The sequence below is a fragment of the Panthera onca genome, chromosome C1 (assembly GCF_046562875.1).
Source record: "Panthera onca isolate mPanOnc1 chromosome C1, mPanOnc1 haplotype 2, whole genome shotgun sequence".
NCBI classification, from domain to species: Eukaryota; Metazoa; Chordata; class Mammalia; order Carnivora; family Felidae; genus Panthera; species Panthera onca.
This window is the reverse complement of record NC_138346.1, coordinates 34,777,596-34,797,960: the sequence shown is the minus strand read 5'-3', so window position 1 is coordinate 34,797,960 and position 20,365 is coordinate 34,777,596. Positions and strand designations below refer to the sequence as shown.

Below are 20,365 nucleotides of genomic sequence, written 5' to 3'. Positions count from 1 at the left end.
CAGAGAGTCTGAGTACAAAGGTTGGGGCCAGGGAGGGTAGGGGGTGGCAAGACTATAGGAGAGAAAGATGGGAGTGAGGATAGCATTGGAGGTGGCTCCTGGGACAGTATCTCTGGCCTGAGGCATGTGCAGGTATTGACATAGGTGTGTTTGAACATTTGCTCCCTTGACTCAAGCTCTCCCTGCTTCTGGGGACAAAGCAAATAACTGATCTTGAGGCTACTAATACAAGCCCCTGGTGGCCGGGTGGCCAGTTGATAGTTAAGAAACAGGGCACTTTTACTCCCATTGTGTGGTGGCTTTTATCATCCGAAGGGTCCTGAATCCATTTATATGCCAGCACCAGCAGAGACTCAGAATAGCAGGAGAGTATCAATTGACTTGAAGTGGAAGGCAGTCTCCTCTCTCACACCCTCTCTCTAGGGCTCCAGCTCCTCATTTTCCAATTCTCTCCTGGCACTTGTTCACTGAGGCCTGTAGGCCTGAAATCCTGCTTCAGTTGACAGTAATCCTAAATCCACGCAGCACACTTCATTTCTTCACCTCCATCTTGACAGCATGGGAGGGGGGTGCTTCATCTGGAGAGATTAGGTGGGGTTTCCTTTGTCTCTTGCCTAGTTAACTTAATCATTTGGTTAATGTTGATTATTTGGGAAGAGTGCAGGAGTCTGGGAATAGACATTATTGCCAATTGAAACAAGGGCTCTGAGAGAAACTAACAGTGATACTGTGAGACTAACAGGGGTGGTGATGATGAGAGTGTAAAGTTTATTAAAAATCTGCTCTGTGCCAGGTATTTTGCTAATTCTCACTCAATCTTCATAAATAATACTGTAAGATGGGTACTATTATCCCCATTTTCAAGGTGAGCAAACAGAACACAGTGAACTGCCTTCCTTAACTCCCTAGTAAATGATAGAGCTGACATTTGAAAGCTTTACTCCAAAGCCTCTGATTTTAGCTACTTTGTTATAATGTAAGTTTCGTGAGGGTGGGGAGCTTGTCCATCTCTTTTGCTATGTGTCTGATATCTGGAACAGTGCCTGGCACATAGGAGCTCAATAAATATTTGTTGGCTAGATGAATGGAGGAATAAGGTCTGTTAGCTTCTGTGTTTCTAAAACCATTCCTTTGTAGCTGTAGAATTTAGTAGACTCTGCCCTGTCTTCCGAAAAAAAAAAAAAAAATCAGACTTTTATCCAAAGAGTATGCATGTCTTCTAAACATCTATAGGTTTATTTTTCCTTTATCCCATAAATGTTTATTGAGCACTTTGTGCAAAACACCATGCTTGGCCCTGCGTGAGACAAAGATGGAGTCCGGTGTTAGATCGGTCAGTCCAGTGTCAACATTGTTTAACAAGGATAAAGTTATTTTTTGGTGGCTTGTCCTTGAGAAGGAACCTGATAGAGGTCAATTATCTCTTCTTGAAGAGAAAGCTAGGCCTCTGCTAGGTCCTGATTCTCAGTGCCCTGATGTAGCACCAGAATTCTGATCTTGTTGGGAATGGAGAGTTGAATGTCTCAAAATGCAGACGGATGGATCTGAGCTTTGACTTAAAGCTCTGGCTGGCTTTTAGGCTCCTGAATGGAAGGTGGTGTTTGCAGATTTTAAGAGGAAGGGTTTATTCCTCTGTCTTCTCCTTTGCTCTCTCTGAAAATCTTTATAAATCTTGTGTAAGTAAACTTCCTCTTCAAACAGAGCAACAGGAGTCATGAAAGCCAGACGTTAATAGTGGAAACGCTTTGTAGGTGGTGTTGATTTGAGCTTTGCTGTCCTTGGGGTTGCCCAGTCCCCTTACCCCCTTTGCCCTCAATGGAATGAGTAACAACTCAGATCAGTAGCATTTTCCTGTACTAACAAATGTAGGAACATCTCAGCAAGGGGAAGTGGAGCAGTCACTGTGACCTCTGCTTCTGAGCTATGAAGGCAAGTGGTAAATGGCAGTGGAGACGGCTCAGAGGGAGCAGCCACCACATGCTGCCTGCCAGCTTGAGTGCCAAGGAAGTGGGGCTTCCCCTCCTTGCTATCATGGGATTAATATATTATTAAAGATAGCCTCCTCCTAGAGGCAAGAGACCAGGAAGTCTGTGGTGGCGTCCTTTTTCTTCTGGACATTCTTACCTCTGAGAGCAGAGGTAAGCAGACCTTCATTTGGAAACCTAGTATCACAAATAAAATTCCCCTTTAAACCTAGGATATAAATAAGAATTATAGGTCCACAATCCCTTATTGGAGACCTTTGTATTTCAGGATTTGGAAGATCCAAGAGTTTAGAAAGATGACAAAGTATAGATGCTGTAATTCATAGAACACTCCAGGGGGGTCCAGGGAAGTACCCCATAATTGTATACGTTAGTATTTCTACAGCAAAATGAATGGATATTCACACTAAGGGGAATAAAGACTCTCAATAGCCTCTCATCAGTTCGGGAAAGGTTTTGCCACAAAATGAATCAGGGAAAAGAACTGAAGGTTTTCAGAGCTTTTGGGGCTTTGGCATTGTGGATAAGGAGTTGCAAATACGTGGAAGAGTAGAGTACTTTGAGGCTGCCTGAGGTACCACAGAAGCTTCTTTGACATGCAATACACAGGCTTATTATTGATATTGTTTTCTGCTACGAAAAGCTAGTCCAGAAGGAATTACTAGTAATCATTTGTACTTAAAAAGAAGACATTTAACAAGTAGTTTATAATTTTGAGTGAATATAGATTGTCCAGCGAAACCCCTTGATTGGTCTATGGAAACAAATGGAAAGTCAGATTTATCCAAGGCTGCCTCTGCCACTCACTTCCTCACTCACTCACTCATTCTGTCTTTGTTCGTCATCATCCCCTATCTGGGGGACCTCCTATTTCACTTGTTCTTCCAGCTTAAATTGTACTTTTACCACAATCTCATCTCCAGGTGTCTCAGACTGCACCGACAGTCCCTTCTCTGACCGTGTGTTTTACCTAAAATCCCACTGTACATGTGACATGTCAACCATTGTTTTGTGCATATTTATAAGCTTTGCTTCCCCAACTAGATTATAGGCTTCTTGAAGAACAGGTGCTTCATCTGTATTTCACAATGTATTTCTGCCACATAGGCAAGAGGAACTGTGTAAAACATGACTTTTGGGGTCAAAAGAATTTGAGAAATGGTGAATAATTTGTTCCTCCTTTGGGGATTTGCATATTGGCCTTAAAGTCTCTGAGCAGTCCTCCTGTAAAGAAACTTATTTAAGTCTTAACCAATGTTGCATCTCACATTTGTAGTTGATCTCAGAACTCCCCTTCTCACTAAGAATAGCCTGCCCAACTTGTATTCCATTTGTGAGTAATTAGAACTGGGCTGGGATGCCTGGGTGGCTCAGTCGGTTAAGAGTCCGACTTCGGCTCAGGTCATGAACTCGCGGTTTGTGAGTTCAAGCCCCACATCAGGCTCTGTGCTGACAGCTCGGAGCCTGGAGCCTGCTTCGGATTCTGTGTCTCCCTCTCTCTCTGCCCCTCCCCTGCTCATGCTCTGTCTCTCTCTGTCTCTCAAAAATAAATAAATGTTAAAAAGAAATTAAGAAAAGAAAGAACTGGGCTTATTCAAGGTGCTCACTACATAATGGTAAATAGACTGATGAAGGAAGTGCTCCCTCTTTCTTAGTTATTCCATACGTTTATTTAATGGACTTCTTTTCATAGGTTGTGTCAAGATTAATGTGAACTCATTTTGTTTTATATATTTTTAATATTTTGTCTTATAGTATATATTTTTAAGATTTTATTTTTAAGTAATCTCTACACCCCAGATGGGGCTTAAATTCATGGCCCTAGATTAAGAGTTGCATGTGCTACCAACTGAACCAGCCAGGTGCCCAATGTGAACTCGTTTTTGATGAAAACAAATTATAAATGAATGGGGTCATGACTTTCGACTGTATTTCATTTTTTGAATTTTATCTCAATAGCCCCCAAACATGTGAGTGGTGCTGACCCCTACCCTTGTCTGCTCACCATTTGGGGCAGTTGATTTCTCAAGAACAGTGGAAGTGTTACAGATACAGGGTTGGGTCAGTACTGGGGTTTCCAGGGTGGGTGGAAGGAGAAGTGGGACTTCTGCCGTCACTAAGGTTGTATTTCCCAAACTCAGCACCCAAGTTTTTCTTCCCCTATTTGAGGGACATGACAAGGCAGCTACTGTGAAAAATGGGACTAACCCAGTAGGTGGAGGAGCCAGAACTTAAACTCACATCTTGTGATTCCAAGACTGCTTCCTCTTTCCCTGTTCCCATGCAGCTGCCTGCTCACTGCTATGTGACAGCCACTGCTCTAGCCAGAGCCTACAGGGAGCTCAGAAAAAGGAAAGAGATCTAAGGCACGGGACAGCCCTTGCTCTGTCCCTGACCCCTGCACACCAGCATGGAAAAAGAGACTATGGCTTTCTTTCTTTCTTTTTTTTTTTTTTTATTATGACATTTATTGTCAAATTGGTTTCCTTATAACACCCAGTGCTCATCCCAACAGGTGCCCTCCTCTATACCCATCACCCACTTTCCCCTCCCTCCCACCCCCCATCAACCCTCAGTTTATTCTCAGTTTTTAAGAGTCTCTTATGGTTTGGCTCTCTCCGTCTCTAACTTTTTTTTTTTTTTCCTTCCCCTCCCCCATGGTCTTCTGTTAAGTCTCTCAGGATCCATCTATATAAGAGTGAAAACATATGGTATCTGTCTTTCTCTGTATGGCTTATTTCACTTAGCATCACACTCTCCAGTTCCATCCATGTCGCTACAAAAGGCCATATTTCATTCTTTCTCATTGCCACATAGTATTCCATTGTGTATATAAACCACAATTTCTTTATCCATTCATCAGTTGATGAACATTTAGGCTCTTTCCATCATTTGGCTATTGTTGAAAGTGCTGCTATAAACATTGGAGTACAAGTGCCCCTATGCATCAGGACTCCTGTATCCCTTGGGTAAATTCCTAGCAGTGTTATTGGTGGGTCATAGGGTAGATCTATTTTAAATTTTTTGAGGAACCTCCACACTGTTTTCCAGAGCAGCTGCACCAGTTTGCATTCCCACCAACAGTGCAAGAGGGTTCCCGTTTCTCCACATCCTCTCCAGCATCTATGAGACTATGGCTTTCTTTCAAGGACTTTGATAAGGGGGGAAATCTTTACAGTGAAGATTGGGTTTTGAGGGAAGTGAGTCAGTCTAAGTAAACAAGAGCTTTGAGTCTGGTTTTCCCTGTTTGCTTCTGCCCCCTGGAGGAAAGAATACTCCATGACCTGTGAGTCCTCAATAGACGACTGGAATAAAACAGTAGTCATGGAACTGGGTTCCTAGTCTGGATTCTCACATTGTTCAGTCCTGTGTTCCAACCTGAGCGCAGTACTGGGTATGGAAAGCTTGCCTACATCTGCTGAGGTGAAGGCCAGGGGGCAGTGCTGGTGGACTTTTTCTACCACAGTGAGATCCTGTGGGGATGAGTGAGCTATTTCATAGGTTATCGGCAACCTGTGTATCATGTTCTTCATTTCCACCACAATATTTATTTATCATAGGGTTTTAAGGAGATTAGCACCTCCCTTATATCTCTCCATTATAGTTTTGTTTTTTTTACCCTTATCTGTGGGCCAGACATACAAGTACATAGCCTAACTACATCTTTAATTAATGGTTATTATGATTTCCTGACTTACCTGGTGAATTATTTATCAAATAATGTATTATTATCAAATAATAATCACTCCAAATTTAGTGGCTTAAAACAACAATATTCATTTATTTATATATCTCTCACAGTTTTTGTGGAGCAGGAGTTTAGGGGTAGCTTAGCTGGGTTGCTCGGGCCCAGAGTCTCTTGGTAGATGGTGGTCAGATTTCAGCTGGGGTCATCCCAAGGCTTGATTGGGATTGGAGAATCCTCTCAGGTGGCTCCCTCATGTGGCTGGGAAGTTGGTGCAGCCCTTATTTCTTCATGTGGGCTTCTGCACGGAACTGCTTGAGTGTTCTAATGACAGGTTAGTTGGCTTCCTCCAGAGTGAGCTGTTCAAAAGAGGGAAAGAGCCAGGTAGAAATTGCATTTTTTTATGATCTAGGTTTGGAAGTCATATAGTATCCCTTCAGCCACAGTCATTAGAAATAAGTTACCAAGTGTGGCCCACATTCAAGGGGAGGGTAATTACACTCTTTTTAAGGAAGGAGTGTCAAAAAATTTGTGGACACATTTAAAACTGCCATATCTGGTAGATGTGGGGCCACAATTAAACCCAGCTCTCCTGAGTGGAAAGTTCCACTAGACCCAATGTGAACATATCCAGGTACTGCCCACAGGCTGGGTGAATTACACTCAGAGCACCCAAGCCAGCTTTTATTTGCCCGGTGGCTAGTTATTCCAGTTTTTTGTTTACTCAAGGTTTCTTTTCCTACCTTTCTCTCCCTATTTCCTGCTGAGAAGCCAGAAGACAAAATGTGATAGCTAACTTTCACTTTTGTAGTTTATTAGTGTTGGTAAAATTTGCAGGGCAAGAAGGTTGAAACTATTGGTTGAAGCTGTGAGTCTCTGAATTATTTGTGACTATTCAGACTTCATATTGTTCCCATTTAGTGTAGAGAGTTGAGAATTTGTGGAGAACTGTTATGTGGTGATTTCAGGGGAATGACTTACATCCCCTTTCTGTGATGCCTACACTGGTATGAGATGGGGGCTTTTTGTTCCTTGGTAGAAGTTTTATCTGTTCTAATTACTGTTATGTTGTTTGGTTTGGGGTGAATGCAGTGGTAGACTTCTGGAAGACCACACCCCAGGGGACGAAGAGAGGTGGGTACACAGTCATGAGACATGGAAAGAAATCCCAAAAAGTTGGCTAAGAGTAAAGGTAACTATCTGAATTGGGAGACGTCTGTTTAGCTTAGGGCAGAACAGTTTTTCTGCTCTGCAGATGAACTAAGAAGTGGAGGCATCCTTCAGACAAGGAACAGAAACTTAATGGGTGGCTCAAAAGGATGTGGCATTTCTTAATGAGGAAGAGAAAGATGTCTCTCTTCGCTGTTAGAAAGATATAAAAAATCAAGAGACTGTATTTATTTTTCTGATGAGGGCAAACTGAGCAGATGGGAAAGAAATGGACTGGGGATGATTTCTACAGTTCCAAGGCTATGGAAACTTCAAAAAGATGGATAAAATATATATATATTTTAAAGGTAATAGGAACTCATTTCTCTTGAGCACCAGGAGCTTTATATGTATTACCTCATTTAATCCTCATAGCATGCTCACAGGATAGGTATCATCACTTCCATTTAAAGCTAAGGAGACCCACTTCTTTAAGGTCATGCTACCATCATGTGGTAAGGTCAGTGTTAGAAGGCAGCCTTGTCTGACATAAAGTCTGACTTTTCCACTGCCTTACACTGCTTCTTCAGGCAAAGTCAATCCAGGATTCCCGGAAACTGGGAGAAGAATCTTTTCTTTTTTAATATGAAATTTATTGTCAAATTGGTTTCCATACAATACTCAGTGCTCATCCCAACAGGTGCCCACCTCACTACCCATCCCCACTTTCCGCTCCCTACCACCCCCCATCAACCCTCAGTTTATTCTCAGTTTTTAAGAGTCTCTTATGGTTTGGCTCCCTCCCTCTCTAACTTTTTTTTCCTTCCCCTCCCCCATGGTCTTCTGTTAAGTCTCTCAGGATCCATCTATATAAGAGTGAAAACATATGGTATCTGTCTTTCTCTGTATGGCTTATTTCGCTTAGCATCACACTCTCCAGTTCCATCCATGTTACTACAAAAGGCCATATTTCATTCTTTCTCATTGCCACATAGTATTCCATTGTGTATATAAACCACAATTTCTTTGTCCATTTCAGTTGATGAACATTTAGGCTCTTTCCATCATTTGGCTATTGTTGAAAGTGCTGCTATAAACATTGGAGTACAAGTGCCCCTATGCATCAGGACTCCTGTATCCCTTGGGTAAATTCCTAGCAGTGTTATTGGTGGGTCATAGGGTAGATCTATTTTAAATTTTTTGAGGAACCTCCACACTGTTTTCCAGAGCAGCTGCACCAGTTTGCATTCCCACCAACAATGCAAGAGGGTTCCCGTTTCTCCACATCCTCTCCAGCATCTATAGTCTCCTGATTTGTTCATTTTAGCCACTCTGACTGACATGAGGTGGTATCTGAGTGTGGTTTTGATTTGTATTTCCCTTATGAGGAGCGACGTTGAGCATCTTTTCATGTGCCTGTTGGCCATCTGGATGTCTTCTTTAGAGAAGTGTCTATTCATGTTTTGTGCCCAATTCTTCACTGGATTATTTGTTTTTGGGGTGTGGAGTTTGGTGAGTTCTTTATAGGTTTTGGATACTAGCCCTTTGTCCGATATGTCATTTGCAAATATCTTTTCCCATTCTGTTGGTTGCCTTTTAGTTTTGTTGATTGTTTCCTTTGCAGTGCAGAAACTTTTTATCTTGATGAGGTCCCAATAGTTCATTTTTGCTTTTAATTCCCTTGCCTTTGGAGATGTGTCAAGTAAGAAATTGCTGCGGCTGAGGTCAGAGAGGTCTTTTCCTGCTTTCTCCTCTAGGGTTTTGATGGTTTCCTGTCTCACATTCAGATCCTTTATCCATTTTGAGTTTATTTTTGTGAATGGTGTGAGAAAGTGGTCTAGTTTCAACCTTCTGCATGTTGCTGTCCAGTTCTCCCAGCACCATTTGTTAAAGAGACTGTCTTTTTTCCATTGGATGTTCTTTCCTGCTTTGTTAAAGATTAGTTGGACATACTTTTGTGGGTCCAATTCTGGAGTCTCTATTCTATTCCATTGGTCTTCGTGTCTGTTTTTGTGCCAATACCATGCTGTCTTAATGATTATAGCTTTGTAGTAGAGGCTAAAGTCTGGGATTGTGATGCCTCCTGCTTTGGTCTTCTTCTTCAAAATTACTTTGGCTATTCAGGGCCTTTTGTGGTTCCATACAAATTTTAGGAGCGCTTGTTCTAGCTTCAAGAAAAATGTTGGTACAATTTTGATTGGGATTGCATTGAATGTGTAGATTGCTTTGGGTAGAATTGACATTTTAACAATATTTATTCTTCCAATCCATGAGGATGGAATGTTTTTCCATTTCTTTGTATCTTCTTCAATTTCCTTCATAAGCTTTCTATAGTTTTCAGCATACAGGTCTTTTACATCTTTGGTTAGATTTATTCCTAGGTATTTTATGCTTCTTGGTGCAATTGTGAATGGGATCAGTTTCTTTATTTGTCTTTCTGTTGCTTCATTATTAGTGTATAAGAATGTAATTGATTTCTGTACATTGATTTTGTATCCTGCGACTTTGCTGAATTCATGTATCAGTTCTAGCAGACTTTTTGTGGAGTCTGTCGGGTTTTCCATGTACAGTATTATGTCATCTGCAAAAAGTGAAAGCTTGACTTCATCTTTGCCAATTTTGATGCCTTTGATTTCCTTTTGTTGTCTGATTGCTGATGCTAGAACTTTCAACACGATAGTAAACAACAGCGGTGAGAGAGGACATCCCTGTCATGTTCCTGATCTCAGGGGGAAAGCTCTCAGTTTTTCCCCATTGAAGATGATATTAGCTGTGGGCTTTTCATAAATGGCTTTTATGCTGTTTAAGTATGTTCCTTCTATCCCGACTTTCTTCAGGGTTTTTATTTAGAAAGGATGCTGAATTTTGTCAAATGCTTTTTCTGTGTCGATTGACAGGATCACATGGTTCTTATCTTTTTCTTATTAATGTGATGTATCATGTTGATTGATTTGCGAATGTTGAACCAGCCCTGCAGCCCAGGAATGAATCCCACTTGATCATGGTGAATAATTCTTTTTATATGCTGTTGAATTCGATTTGCTAGTATCTTGTTGAGAATTTTTGCATCCATAGTCATCAGGTATATTGGCCTGTAGTTCTCTTTTTTTACTGGGTCTCTGTATGGTTTAGGAATCAAAGTAATGCTGGCTTCATAGAATGAGTCTGGAAGTTTTCCTTCCCTTTCTATTTTTTGGAACAGCTTGAGAAGGATAGGTATTATCTCTGCTTTAAATGTCTGGTAGAATTCCCCTGGGAAGCCATCTGGTCCTGGACTCTTATTTTTTGGGAGATTTTTGATAACTGATTCAATTTCTTCACTGGTTATGGGTCTGTTCAAGTTTTCTATTTCTTCCTGTTTGAGTTTTGGAAGTGTGTGGTTGCTTAGGAATTTGTCCATTTCTTCCAGCTTGTCCAGTTTGTTGGTATATAATTTTTAAATAATATTCCCTGATAATTGCTTGTATTTCTGAGGGATTGGTTGTAATAATTCCATTTTCATTCATTATTTTGTCTATTTGGGTCATCTCCCTTTTCTTTTTGAGAAGCCTGGCTAGAGGTTTATCAATTTTGTTTATTTTTAAAAAAAAACCAGCTCTTTGTTTCATTGATCTGCTCTACAGTTTTTTTTTAGAATCTATATTGTTTATTTCTGCTCTGATCTTTATTATTTCTCTTCTTCTGCTGGGTTTGGGGTGTCTTTGCTGTTCTGCTTCTATTTCCTTTAGGTGTGCTGTTAGATTTTGTATTTGGGATTCTTCTTGTTTCTTGAGATTGGGAGAAGAATCTTTGAGGGCACTGAAGGGAATCTTGGCTAAGGACTCCCACTGCTCAGTTAGAGGTTACACTGGGAGGCAGGTCTAAGAGGAACTGGGGAGTCTGGAAATGGTCACAACTTAGATGTAGTTGTGGGCCTCTGTATCAGCCCACAGCCCACGGGAAGGTGGGAACTCGTGTCTCGTGCCATCATTTTTGATCTAGATTTGGGTCTGTGCTCTGCAAATGCATCCATTCCTACACACTTGGGTGTTATTTTAAGAAAGAGCCTTTTGAAAAATCCCCAACTTTGTTTTGAAGAGAAAAAGTTTTGTACCCCGCCTTGGTTGCATCAGACTAGAAGTGGGCCCAGTCTGTGCCTGTGACCAGATGTGATAGTAGCTTCAGGCAGGGGACAGATCATAATAGGGGACAGATTGTAAGTGAGAATCGGGGACATGAATGTCACGTGTTTCAGGTTGATTCTCTCCTGACCCATGCTCAGGTCCTTCACAACCTCAAAATATGGCTTAAGAGCAGAAATGGAGAAGTAGCGGAGATCAGACTGTGCTTAGGACTGCTACCCAGTACCTCTTAAACTTTTCTAACCTTAGTGTTGTTTTCCATGTGTGTTTATTTTATCCAGAGTTTCTTCGGGACACTTTTACTTCCTTGGGCTATGAAGTCCAGTATTTTTTGTACCTGCGTGTGGACAGTATAATCCAGATTCTTCGCCAAGTTGCCTGCATGCCCCAACACCAAGACTATGACAGCTTTGTGTGTGTCCTGGTGAGCCGAGGTGGCTCCCACAGCGTGTTTGGCGTGGATCAGACACAGCCAGGGTTCCCTTTGGATCAGATCAGGAGGATGTTCATGGGAGATGCATGCCCTTCTCTCTTAGGGAAGCCAAAGCTCTTTTTTATTCAGAACTATGTGGTGTCAGAGGGCCAACTGGACAGCAGCAGCTTCCTGGAGGTGGATGGGCCAGCAGTGAACAATGTGGAGTCCAAGGCCAGGCAGCCTGTGCCCTGTACCATCCACCGAGAAGCTGACTTCCTCTGGAGCCTGTGCACAGCAGACGTTTCCCTGTTGGAACGGTCCTCCAGCTCACCATCGTTGTACCTGAAGTGCCTTTCCCAGAAACTGTGGCAAGAAAGGTGAGCCACTCAGGCCATGGCCCATGCCCAGACCACTTGTTTGTTTTCTTGCTGCCAAGATGGAGAGGTGGAGATTACCATTGTGCCATATTTGATGCCCTTCTCTTCAGGGAGAAAAGGATTTTTCATTCCTTGTTGGGGTTGCCTTGGGAAGGATTCACATTTTATGACCTGCCTTTGTGCTTCAGGAGGTCACTTGTTAGTCAGCTTGTAGTTTGGATATTGTTCTTCAAAATAAATAAATTTTTAATTTTTTTTAAATTACAAAAGCAGTACATACTCCTTATTTAAAAAAAAAAACAATGAAATATAAATGCTTAAAGCAGAACATAACCAATAGTTATAATCCTGCTTATTAAAACCAATCTCTGTTAGCCAAATCTTGGTGTATTGTCTTCCAGATCTTTTTCAATACCCACACAATCGTATATAAATATGTTTTTTAAACCAAAATGAAATCGCTATCTGCTATTACTTTGTAACCTGCTTCTACTTGGTGTAACACTATATCACATACAGTTTTACATGTCACTAGTTACATTTCTAAGCATCATTTTAAACTTTAAAAAAATATTTATTTTTGAGAGAGAGACAGAGAGAGAGAGAGAGAGAGAGAGAGAGCACGAGCAGGGGAGGGACAGAGAGAGAGGGAGACGCAGAATCTGAAGCAGGTTCCAGGCTCTGAGCTGTCAGAACAGAGCCCGACACAGGGCTTGAAGTCACAAACCATGAGATCATGACCTGAGCCGAAGTCAGACACTTAACTGAGTCACCCAGGTGCCCCTGTAAGCATCATTTTAATGTCTGTGGAACCATCTACAATATGATTATGGCATAAGTTACTTGACCAATTTTCAGGCGTTGGAAGGTGTTTCGCTTTCATAAAAAAAAGTTTTCGATATCTTTGTAGTTCAGTGTTTGTGCTTATATTTACTGTTTTCTTGAGGAAAATACCCAGAAGAAGAATTACTATGTCCAATAACATTTATTTATTTATTTATTTATTTATTAAAAAAAATTTTTTTTAACGTTTATTTATTTTTGAGACAGAGAGAGACAGAGCATGAACGGGGGAGGGTCAGAGAGAGGGAGACACAGAATCTGAAACAGGCTCCAGGCTCTGAGCTGTCAGCACAGAGCCCGACGCGGGGCTTGAACTCACGGACCACGAGATCATGACCTGAGCCGAAGTCGGCCGCTTAACCTACTGAGCCACCCAGGCGCCCCTATTTATTTATTTTTAACGTTTATTTATTTTTGAGACAGAGAGAGATAGAGCATGAACAGGGGAGGGTCAGAGAGAGAGGGAGACACAGAATCTGAAACAGGCTCCAGGCTCTGAGCTGTCAGCACAGAGCCCGACGTGGGGCTCGAACCCACGAACTGTGAGATTGTGACCTGAGCTGAAGTCGGACGCTTAGCCAACTGAGCCACCCAGGCACCCCAACAACATGCATTTTTAAAGGTTTGGATGCATTTTATCAGATTGTCATCTCGGACAGTTAAACCTGCTTTGCATGAGAGCGCCCATGTCCCCGAGCTCTGCCCGACACTGCATTTTTTTTTATTTCCCCATTTTGACAGTTTGATAGGTGAAAAATGGTACCTGACTCTTCAGGTTTGCAAGTCTTTGTTACACAGACGTTTCTGATGTTTATTGGCAAGAATACTTTTCTAAGGGAGACCTTGGTGATCTGGTTTTCATTTAAGCTGAATGAAGCCCCACTATACTTCCATGTAAGATTAACAGTCCTTTTTCAGCTGTTCCCTCCTTACAGTTTAGAATCATGTTCCTGAGCCATGTGTGAAATGCATTCTGTTGTATCTCTGGGGACCTCAGGAATACATCTCATCGCCTGTGACTCCCCAGCCCCCTCAGTAGTGGCTCAGCAGCAAGGAGTAGGCGGTAGTAGGGATGACTCAGCCTTCCAAGGTAGACACTTCATGGACCAGCAGTATCCATGGTCTTTTACATCTGTCCTCCATTTGCATAGATGGTCCAGCTAGGTTATCATCTGACTGGAGTGTCCCCAGAATATGACTCGGTTGCCTCTTGGGTGAGGGTCATTGGGCCAGAGTGTTGCAGGCTGGTCTGGATCACTCACTAAGCAGCTTGTAGAGCATTTAGAAAGGAACAATTTCAAGCACTTTCACATCTGTTGCCTCATTTCACCCAAATGACAATCTGTCTCCTCTTTGATATTTGCATGGCATTAATTTTTGCCTTTCTCATTCCCTCCAGAAGACGCCCACTCTTGGAACTCCACATTGAACTCAACAGCAGTGTGTATGATTGGAACAGCAAAGTGTGTGCTAAGGAGAGGTACTACGTCTGGCTGCAGCACACTCTGAGAAAGAAACTCATCCTCTCTTGCAAATGAAAAGCCAAAAGACTTTCTTAGCTCTGCAGTCTCCATCACTAGCCCCAAGTAGTTTTCAAGCAAATGTATGTGTCACGTGGGTAAGATGGGGTCCTGTTATGGCAGAAATGACCGTCTGTGAGGAATGTTATCAGGAAGGGGTGTTTGAGCTAAAGCTTCTGGGTTGAAGGTTTTGGCCTCTGTTGCTGAAAGCTTGTCAAAACAGTGTTAGAAAGGAAATAGCTTTGAAACTTTATTATTATTTTTTTTAATGTTTATTTATATTTGAGAGAGAGAGAGAGAGACAGTGTGTGAATGGGGGAGGGGTACAGAGAAACAGAGACAGAATCTGAAGCAGGCTCTAGGCTCTGAGCTGTCACCACAGAGCCTGATGCAGTGCTCGAACTCACACGCCGTGAGAGAGATCATGACCTGAGCTGAAGTTGAATGCTTAACCAACTGAGCCACCCAGGCACCCTGGCTTTGAAACTTTAAAAAGCAAGTACTGGTTGAATTGGGTGACTCATGATTGTGTTGCCTTCCCTCGTGCAATCAAGTAAACCGGAGCCATGGAGATAAGGTTGCAGTAACACAGTTAATTAGCCTGTGTGTATCCATGCTCCAAGAAGAAAAGTAAAATAAAAAACCAAAACAATGAGGGACACCTGGATGGCTCAATTGGTTGAGCATCCAACTCTTGATTTTGGCCCAGGTCATGATCCAGGGTTGTGGGATCAAGCCCTGCAACACGCGCTGAGCGTGGAGCCTTCTTAAGATTCTCTCTTTCTAAAAAAAAAAATAAATTAATTAAAAAAAAAAAAAAGATTCTCTCTTTCTGACGGGCGCCTTGTTGGCTCAGTCGGTTAAGTATCCGACTTCTGCTCAGGTCATGGTCTCACTGTTCATGGGTTTGAGCCCTGTGTCAGGCTCTGTGCTAACAGTTCAGAGCCTGGAGCCTCCTTCAGATTCTGTGTCTCCCTCTTTCTCTGCCCATCCCACGTTCATGCTCTGTCTCTCAAAAATGAATAAATGTTAAAAAAAAAAAAAAGATTCTCTCTTTCTGAGTATCCAATGGAAAAAAGACAGTGTCTTTAGCAAACGGTGCTGGGAGAACTGGACAGCAATATGCAGAAGAATGAAGATGGACCACTTTCTTACACCATACACAAAAATAAATTCAAAATGGATGAAAGACCTAAATGTGACGCAGGAAACCATCAAAATTCTAGAGGAGAAAACAGCCAACAACCTCTATGACCTCGGCCCCAGCAACTTCTTACACAACACGTCTCTGAAGGCAAGGGAAATAAAGGCAAAAATGAACAATTGGGACCTCATCATGATAAAAAGCTTCTACACAGCAAAGGAAACAACAAAACTAAAAGGCAGCCAATGGAATGGGAGAAGATATTTGCAAATGACATATCAGAGAAAGGGCTAGTATCCAAAATATAAAAAGAACTTAACAAACTCAGCACCCAAAAAACAAATATTCCAGTGAAGAAATGGGCAGAAGACATGAATAGATATTTTTCCAAAGAAGACATCCAGATGTCTAACAGATACATGAAGAGATGCTCAAAATCACTCATCATCAGGGAAATACAAATCAAAACCACATTGAGATACCATCTCACACAGGTCAGAGTGGCTAAAATTAGTATCAACAGATGTTGGCGAGGATGTAGAGAAAGGGGAGCCCTCTTGTACTGTCGGTGGGAATGCAAACTGGTGCAGCCACTCTGGAAAACAGTGTGGAGTTTCCTCAAAAAATTAAAAATAGAATTACCCTACGACCCAACAATAGTACTACTAGGAATTTATCCAAAGGATACGGGAGTGCTGTTTCATAGGGACACATGTACCCCAATGTTTATAGCAACAGTATCAACAATAGCCAAATTATGGAAAGAGCCCAAATGTCCCTCAACTGATGAATGGATAAGGAAGATGTGGATGGATGGATATATGGATAATGGAATTATGTGTAATGGAATACTACTTGGTGATGAAAAAAATGAAATCTTGCCATTTGCAGCAGCATGGAGGAAACTGGAGGGTATTATGCTAAGTGAAATAAGTCAGTCAGAGAAAGTCAGATATGTGATTTCACTCATATGTGGAATTTGAGAAACTTAACAGAAGACCATAGGGGAAGGGAAGGAAAAATAAGTTACAAACAGAGAGGGGTGCAAACCATAAGAGACTCTTAAATACAGAGAACAAACTGAAAGTTGAAGGGGGTAGGAAGTTGAGAGGGCAGGGAAAATGGGAGATGGGCATTGAGGACAGATCTTGTTGGGATGAGCACTGGCTGTTGTATGTTCTTACATTAGATTAGGAATCTAATCTTGAATACACTGTATGTTAGCTAACTTGACAATAAATTATTAAAATAAAAAAATTAAAATAAAATAATTCTCCAAAAAAAAAAAGATTCTCTCTTTCTCTCCCTCTCCCCTCTCTCCTGCTTATGTACTCTCTCTCTCTCTCTCTCTCTCACTCTCTTTCTCTCTGTCAAACAAAAACAAAAACAATGAAACGTAACAAACACTTACAATCTTACCTACCACATACAACCACAGTTAATTTGCAAATTTATTTTCTGTGTACAAGATTCGGATGTTAAGTCAGGGGGACTGTCTTTCTCTGTTCAGGCTACTATGACAAAGTGCCAGAGACTGGGTGGCTTAAAGAAACACTTATTTCTTGCAGTTCTAGAGACTGGGAAGTCCAAGATCAAGGTGCTGACACATCTGGTGTCTGGTGAGAACCTGCTTCTGTGTCTGCTAATGACCATCTTCTCATGGTGCCCTCACATGTCAAAGAGCAGAGACAGGAAGCAAACTGTCTGTGATAGCTCTGCCTTCATGACCTAGTCACCCCAAACACCCTGCCTCCTAATATCATCACACTGAGGCTTAGGGTTTCAAGCTATGAATTTGGTGAGGGACACAAACATTCAGACAATAGCAGTGACTTTATAATTTGAGATTACTTGTCTGTCTAGAACTCAAGTGACACTTTACAGCAAATAATTTTCTCTCGCAGATTTGATGACATGACCTAAAAAGAGATCATTATTTAAAAATATCATTTAAGGGGTGCCTGGGTGGCTTAGTCAGTTAAGTGTTTGACTTCGGCTCAGGTCATGATTTTGCGGTTCATGAGTTTGAGCCCCACCTTGGGCTCTGTGCTGACAGCTCACAGCCTGGAGTCTGCTTCAGATTCTGTGTCTCCCTCTCTCTCTGCCCTTCCCCTATGCATTCTCTCTCTCTCTCTCTCTCAAAAATAAACATTAAAAAATTTAAAATATTTAAAGTATTTATTTATTTATTTATTTTTAAGTTTATTTATTCTGAGAGAGAGAGAGAGAGAGAGAGAGAGAGAGAGAGAGAGAGAGCGAGAGAGCGCAAAAGCTGGGGAGGGTAAGAGAGAGAGGGAGACAAAGAGAATCCCAAGCAGGTTCCACACTGTCAGAGAGGGAGCCCACACAGGGCTCGAACTCATGAAATGTGAGATCATGACCTGAGCTGAAATCAAGAGTCAGATGCTTAACCAACTGAGCTACACAGGCACCCCTCATTTAAAATTAAAAAAATATATATATTTATTTTTATATTTTTTGACTTGGTTTTAAATGGTGTGTATTTCTTATGTGCATATTTGTGTGTGTTTTGCTGTGACCAATCAGCAAGACTGAAAAGCATGAAAGGAGTATTCAGACCATTCATAAGCAGTTATTTTTGCTTTTTGTTTTAATGAGTGTGGGACACCTGAGGATATTTTTGAATGTAACATTGTTGAGGGGCACCTGCAAGAATAATGTATATGCCTGTCCTCATGAACCAGAACCTTGTGTTAATTATTACAGAAAGAAACCGGGAGAGATCTTAGAGACCTGACAGCTTTGGCATCCTTTTCTGTTCCATCCAGACCAGGTCATAAGCATTTTCCATTTATTCTGTTTCTTATCTTATGCTGGAATAGCACATGTTTTTTACCTTTTTTTCCTCTTTACTTTTGAGGTGGGATCATCCCCACTCTTGCAAGTAACTTGCCTCAAAATACCATGTATAGGATCTTTGGCTCACAAAAAAATTGCAGACCAAACCCAGAAACAAAGTATTTATTTATATTGCTTTTTAGTTTTATGCATTTTTGTATATTATTAAGATAACTTGCATTTGCAATAACAGAGATGGACTTTGAATACATTAGGCAAGCGAAATAAATCAGACACAAAAAGAAAAATACTGTATAATTTTACATATGTGTGGAATCTTGAAAACAAAAAACAAACAAAGGACTCATAGAAAAAGACATCACACTTGTGGTTACCAGAGGTAACCACAGAGGTTGGGGGAGAGGGAATTGGAAGAAGGTAGTCAAAAGGTACAAACTTCCAGCTATGAGATAAGTAAGTACTAGGGATGTAATGTACAACAGTGGCTAATACTGCTGTACGATATACGGGACAGTTGTTAAGAAATTAAATCCCAAGAGTCCTCATCACGAAGAAAAAAATTTTCCTTTGTCCTTTCCTTTCTTTTCTTTTTATTGCATCTATATAAGAAGATGGATGTTAGTTAAATTGATCATGGTAATCATTTCATAGTATATGTAAATCAAACCATCACACTGTATGCCTTAAAATTTAGACAGTGATGTATGTTAATTATTTCTCAATAAAACTAGAAAAAACATTTGAAAAGGACAATAAATCTAAATGAATTTAAAAGGTAACCTATAAATGAAAACTTGATACATTTAATGAATTAAATTTCTGTATATAAATATGATGGTAAACTTAAGCATTCATTCAACTGAAACCACAAGTCTAATACATTAGATTTTCTTAAATGTTTTAAACACACTAAAAAATAGACAATTTACAATGATTACAAAATGGATCAGTACATTCGGTTACAAAAGTATGTGTATGATGTACTTAGGCTTATTTCTTCATTGTGTTTACATTCCTTTTTTTTTTTTTTTTTTACCTTTCAAATTTTCTAAGATTATGGCAAAAATGGATAGTCTATGATTCAGGACTTGAAGTTTAAGATTTAGTGTGCCATTCAGGGTGTTTTACCTGAGTCTGTCATCCAATTGGATTAGCTGTTTTTATAGTTAGACTTTATTCATTGGTTGAGATTTACCAATTGCTGGAATTATTGACTTTGGCATCAGATATGTTTTGATTTTTTGTAACCTCGTTTCTTCGATGTATTCTTGTTATAGTCTAATTTCTATTTCTATTTTAAAATAAAAAGTAGTAATATGATATCTTGTATTCTATTGAGGACTGAATTTTGAAAATCTTTCACATTAACGTGAACCTTCTTGATTAACTATTTTATCATTCAAAATGATAGTAAGTAACGGATGCAAGATGCAAGTAATGGAAGACGTAACTCACAACAAAAATACCAGTTTTGTTTGTTTGTTTGTTTATGCTTGTTAAGCATAGGGTCCAGAGGTAGGGGTATAGATGCTGGCTTGGTTAAGTCACTGATCGAATGATGTCATCAAGGATTTGGTGCTTTCTATCTTTCCGCTCTGTACTTTCTTTGTTTTGGCTTTTATTTTCAGAATTGTCATCTAATGACTACAAGATGGCCACAGGTCCAAGTATCACACCCAAATGACAGAAAGGAAAACACCTCTTCTTTGTGTTCCTTCTTAAGATCAAAGGAAAATTTCCCTAGAAGCCTTCCTCCCCAAGTGTTTCTTTTCCGTATTTCTCATTGGCTAGAATTGAATGACATGCCCATTCTTAAACCAGCATTTGGCAGAGGGAATAGGATCACCATGGTTGGTTTATACCAGCCCAGCTTCAGTCTCCTGGGCTGGAGAGGGGTTCAGCTCCTCTGAGGCACATGGTGTCCAAAATTAAAAAGTGGGGCATGGAATGACCCTGTGGATAGCCAACCATAATGCATACCAAAAGAATGAGAACATCCATTTTATGATCAAAAAAACTGAGGCACACAGCTTTTAAGTGACTTGTTCCCAAATCTCAGGAAAAAAAAAAATCAGTGATAGTGCTAGATCTAGAATGTCGACCATCAGCCTATCATCTAGTGTTCTTTAGAAATTAAACAAACATTGGAAATGTGTAGCATCATTTCAGAGAAGGCATCATACTCCTCTCTGCTGTTTATGAGAGTCATTATTTTACCTTTCCAGCCTCTATCCTCTCCCCACAGATAGGTGGCATGGCCACATATCTCCCCTTATCCCACCTTCCTGGCATGGTGAAAATATAGA

General features: G+C 40.8%; 1 protein-coding gene across 13 annotated transcripts in view; it reads left to right on the top strand.

Annotated features, from left to right (window-relative positions):
• Positions 1-20,365, top strand: part of CFLAR (CASP8 and FADD like apoptosis regulator) — a 92,407-nt gene that overhangs the window by 67,188 nt on the left and 4,854 nt on the right. For 11 of the 13 annotated variants that reach the window (XM_060622924.3, XM_060622933.3, XM_060622934.3 and 8 more), the window contains 2 exons: positions 11,222-11,732; positions 13,975-16,603. In XM_060622924.3, the coding sequence (XP_060478907.1) occupies positions 11,222-11,732; positions 13,975-14,113 (650 nt within the window). In that variant the 3' untranslated portion in view covers positions 14,114-16,603. Of the gene's footprint in view, positions 1-11,221; positions 11,737-13,974; positions 16,604-20,365 lie in introns of those variants that run through there. The other 2 variants (XR_009607246.3, XM_060622931.3) reach the window with 2 other exon arrangements.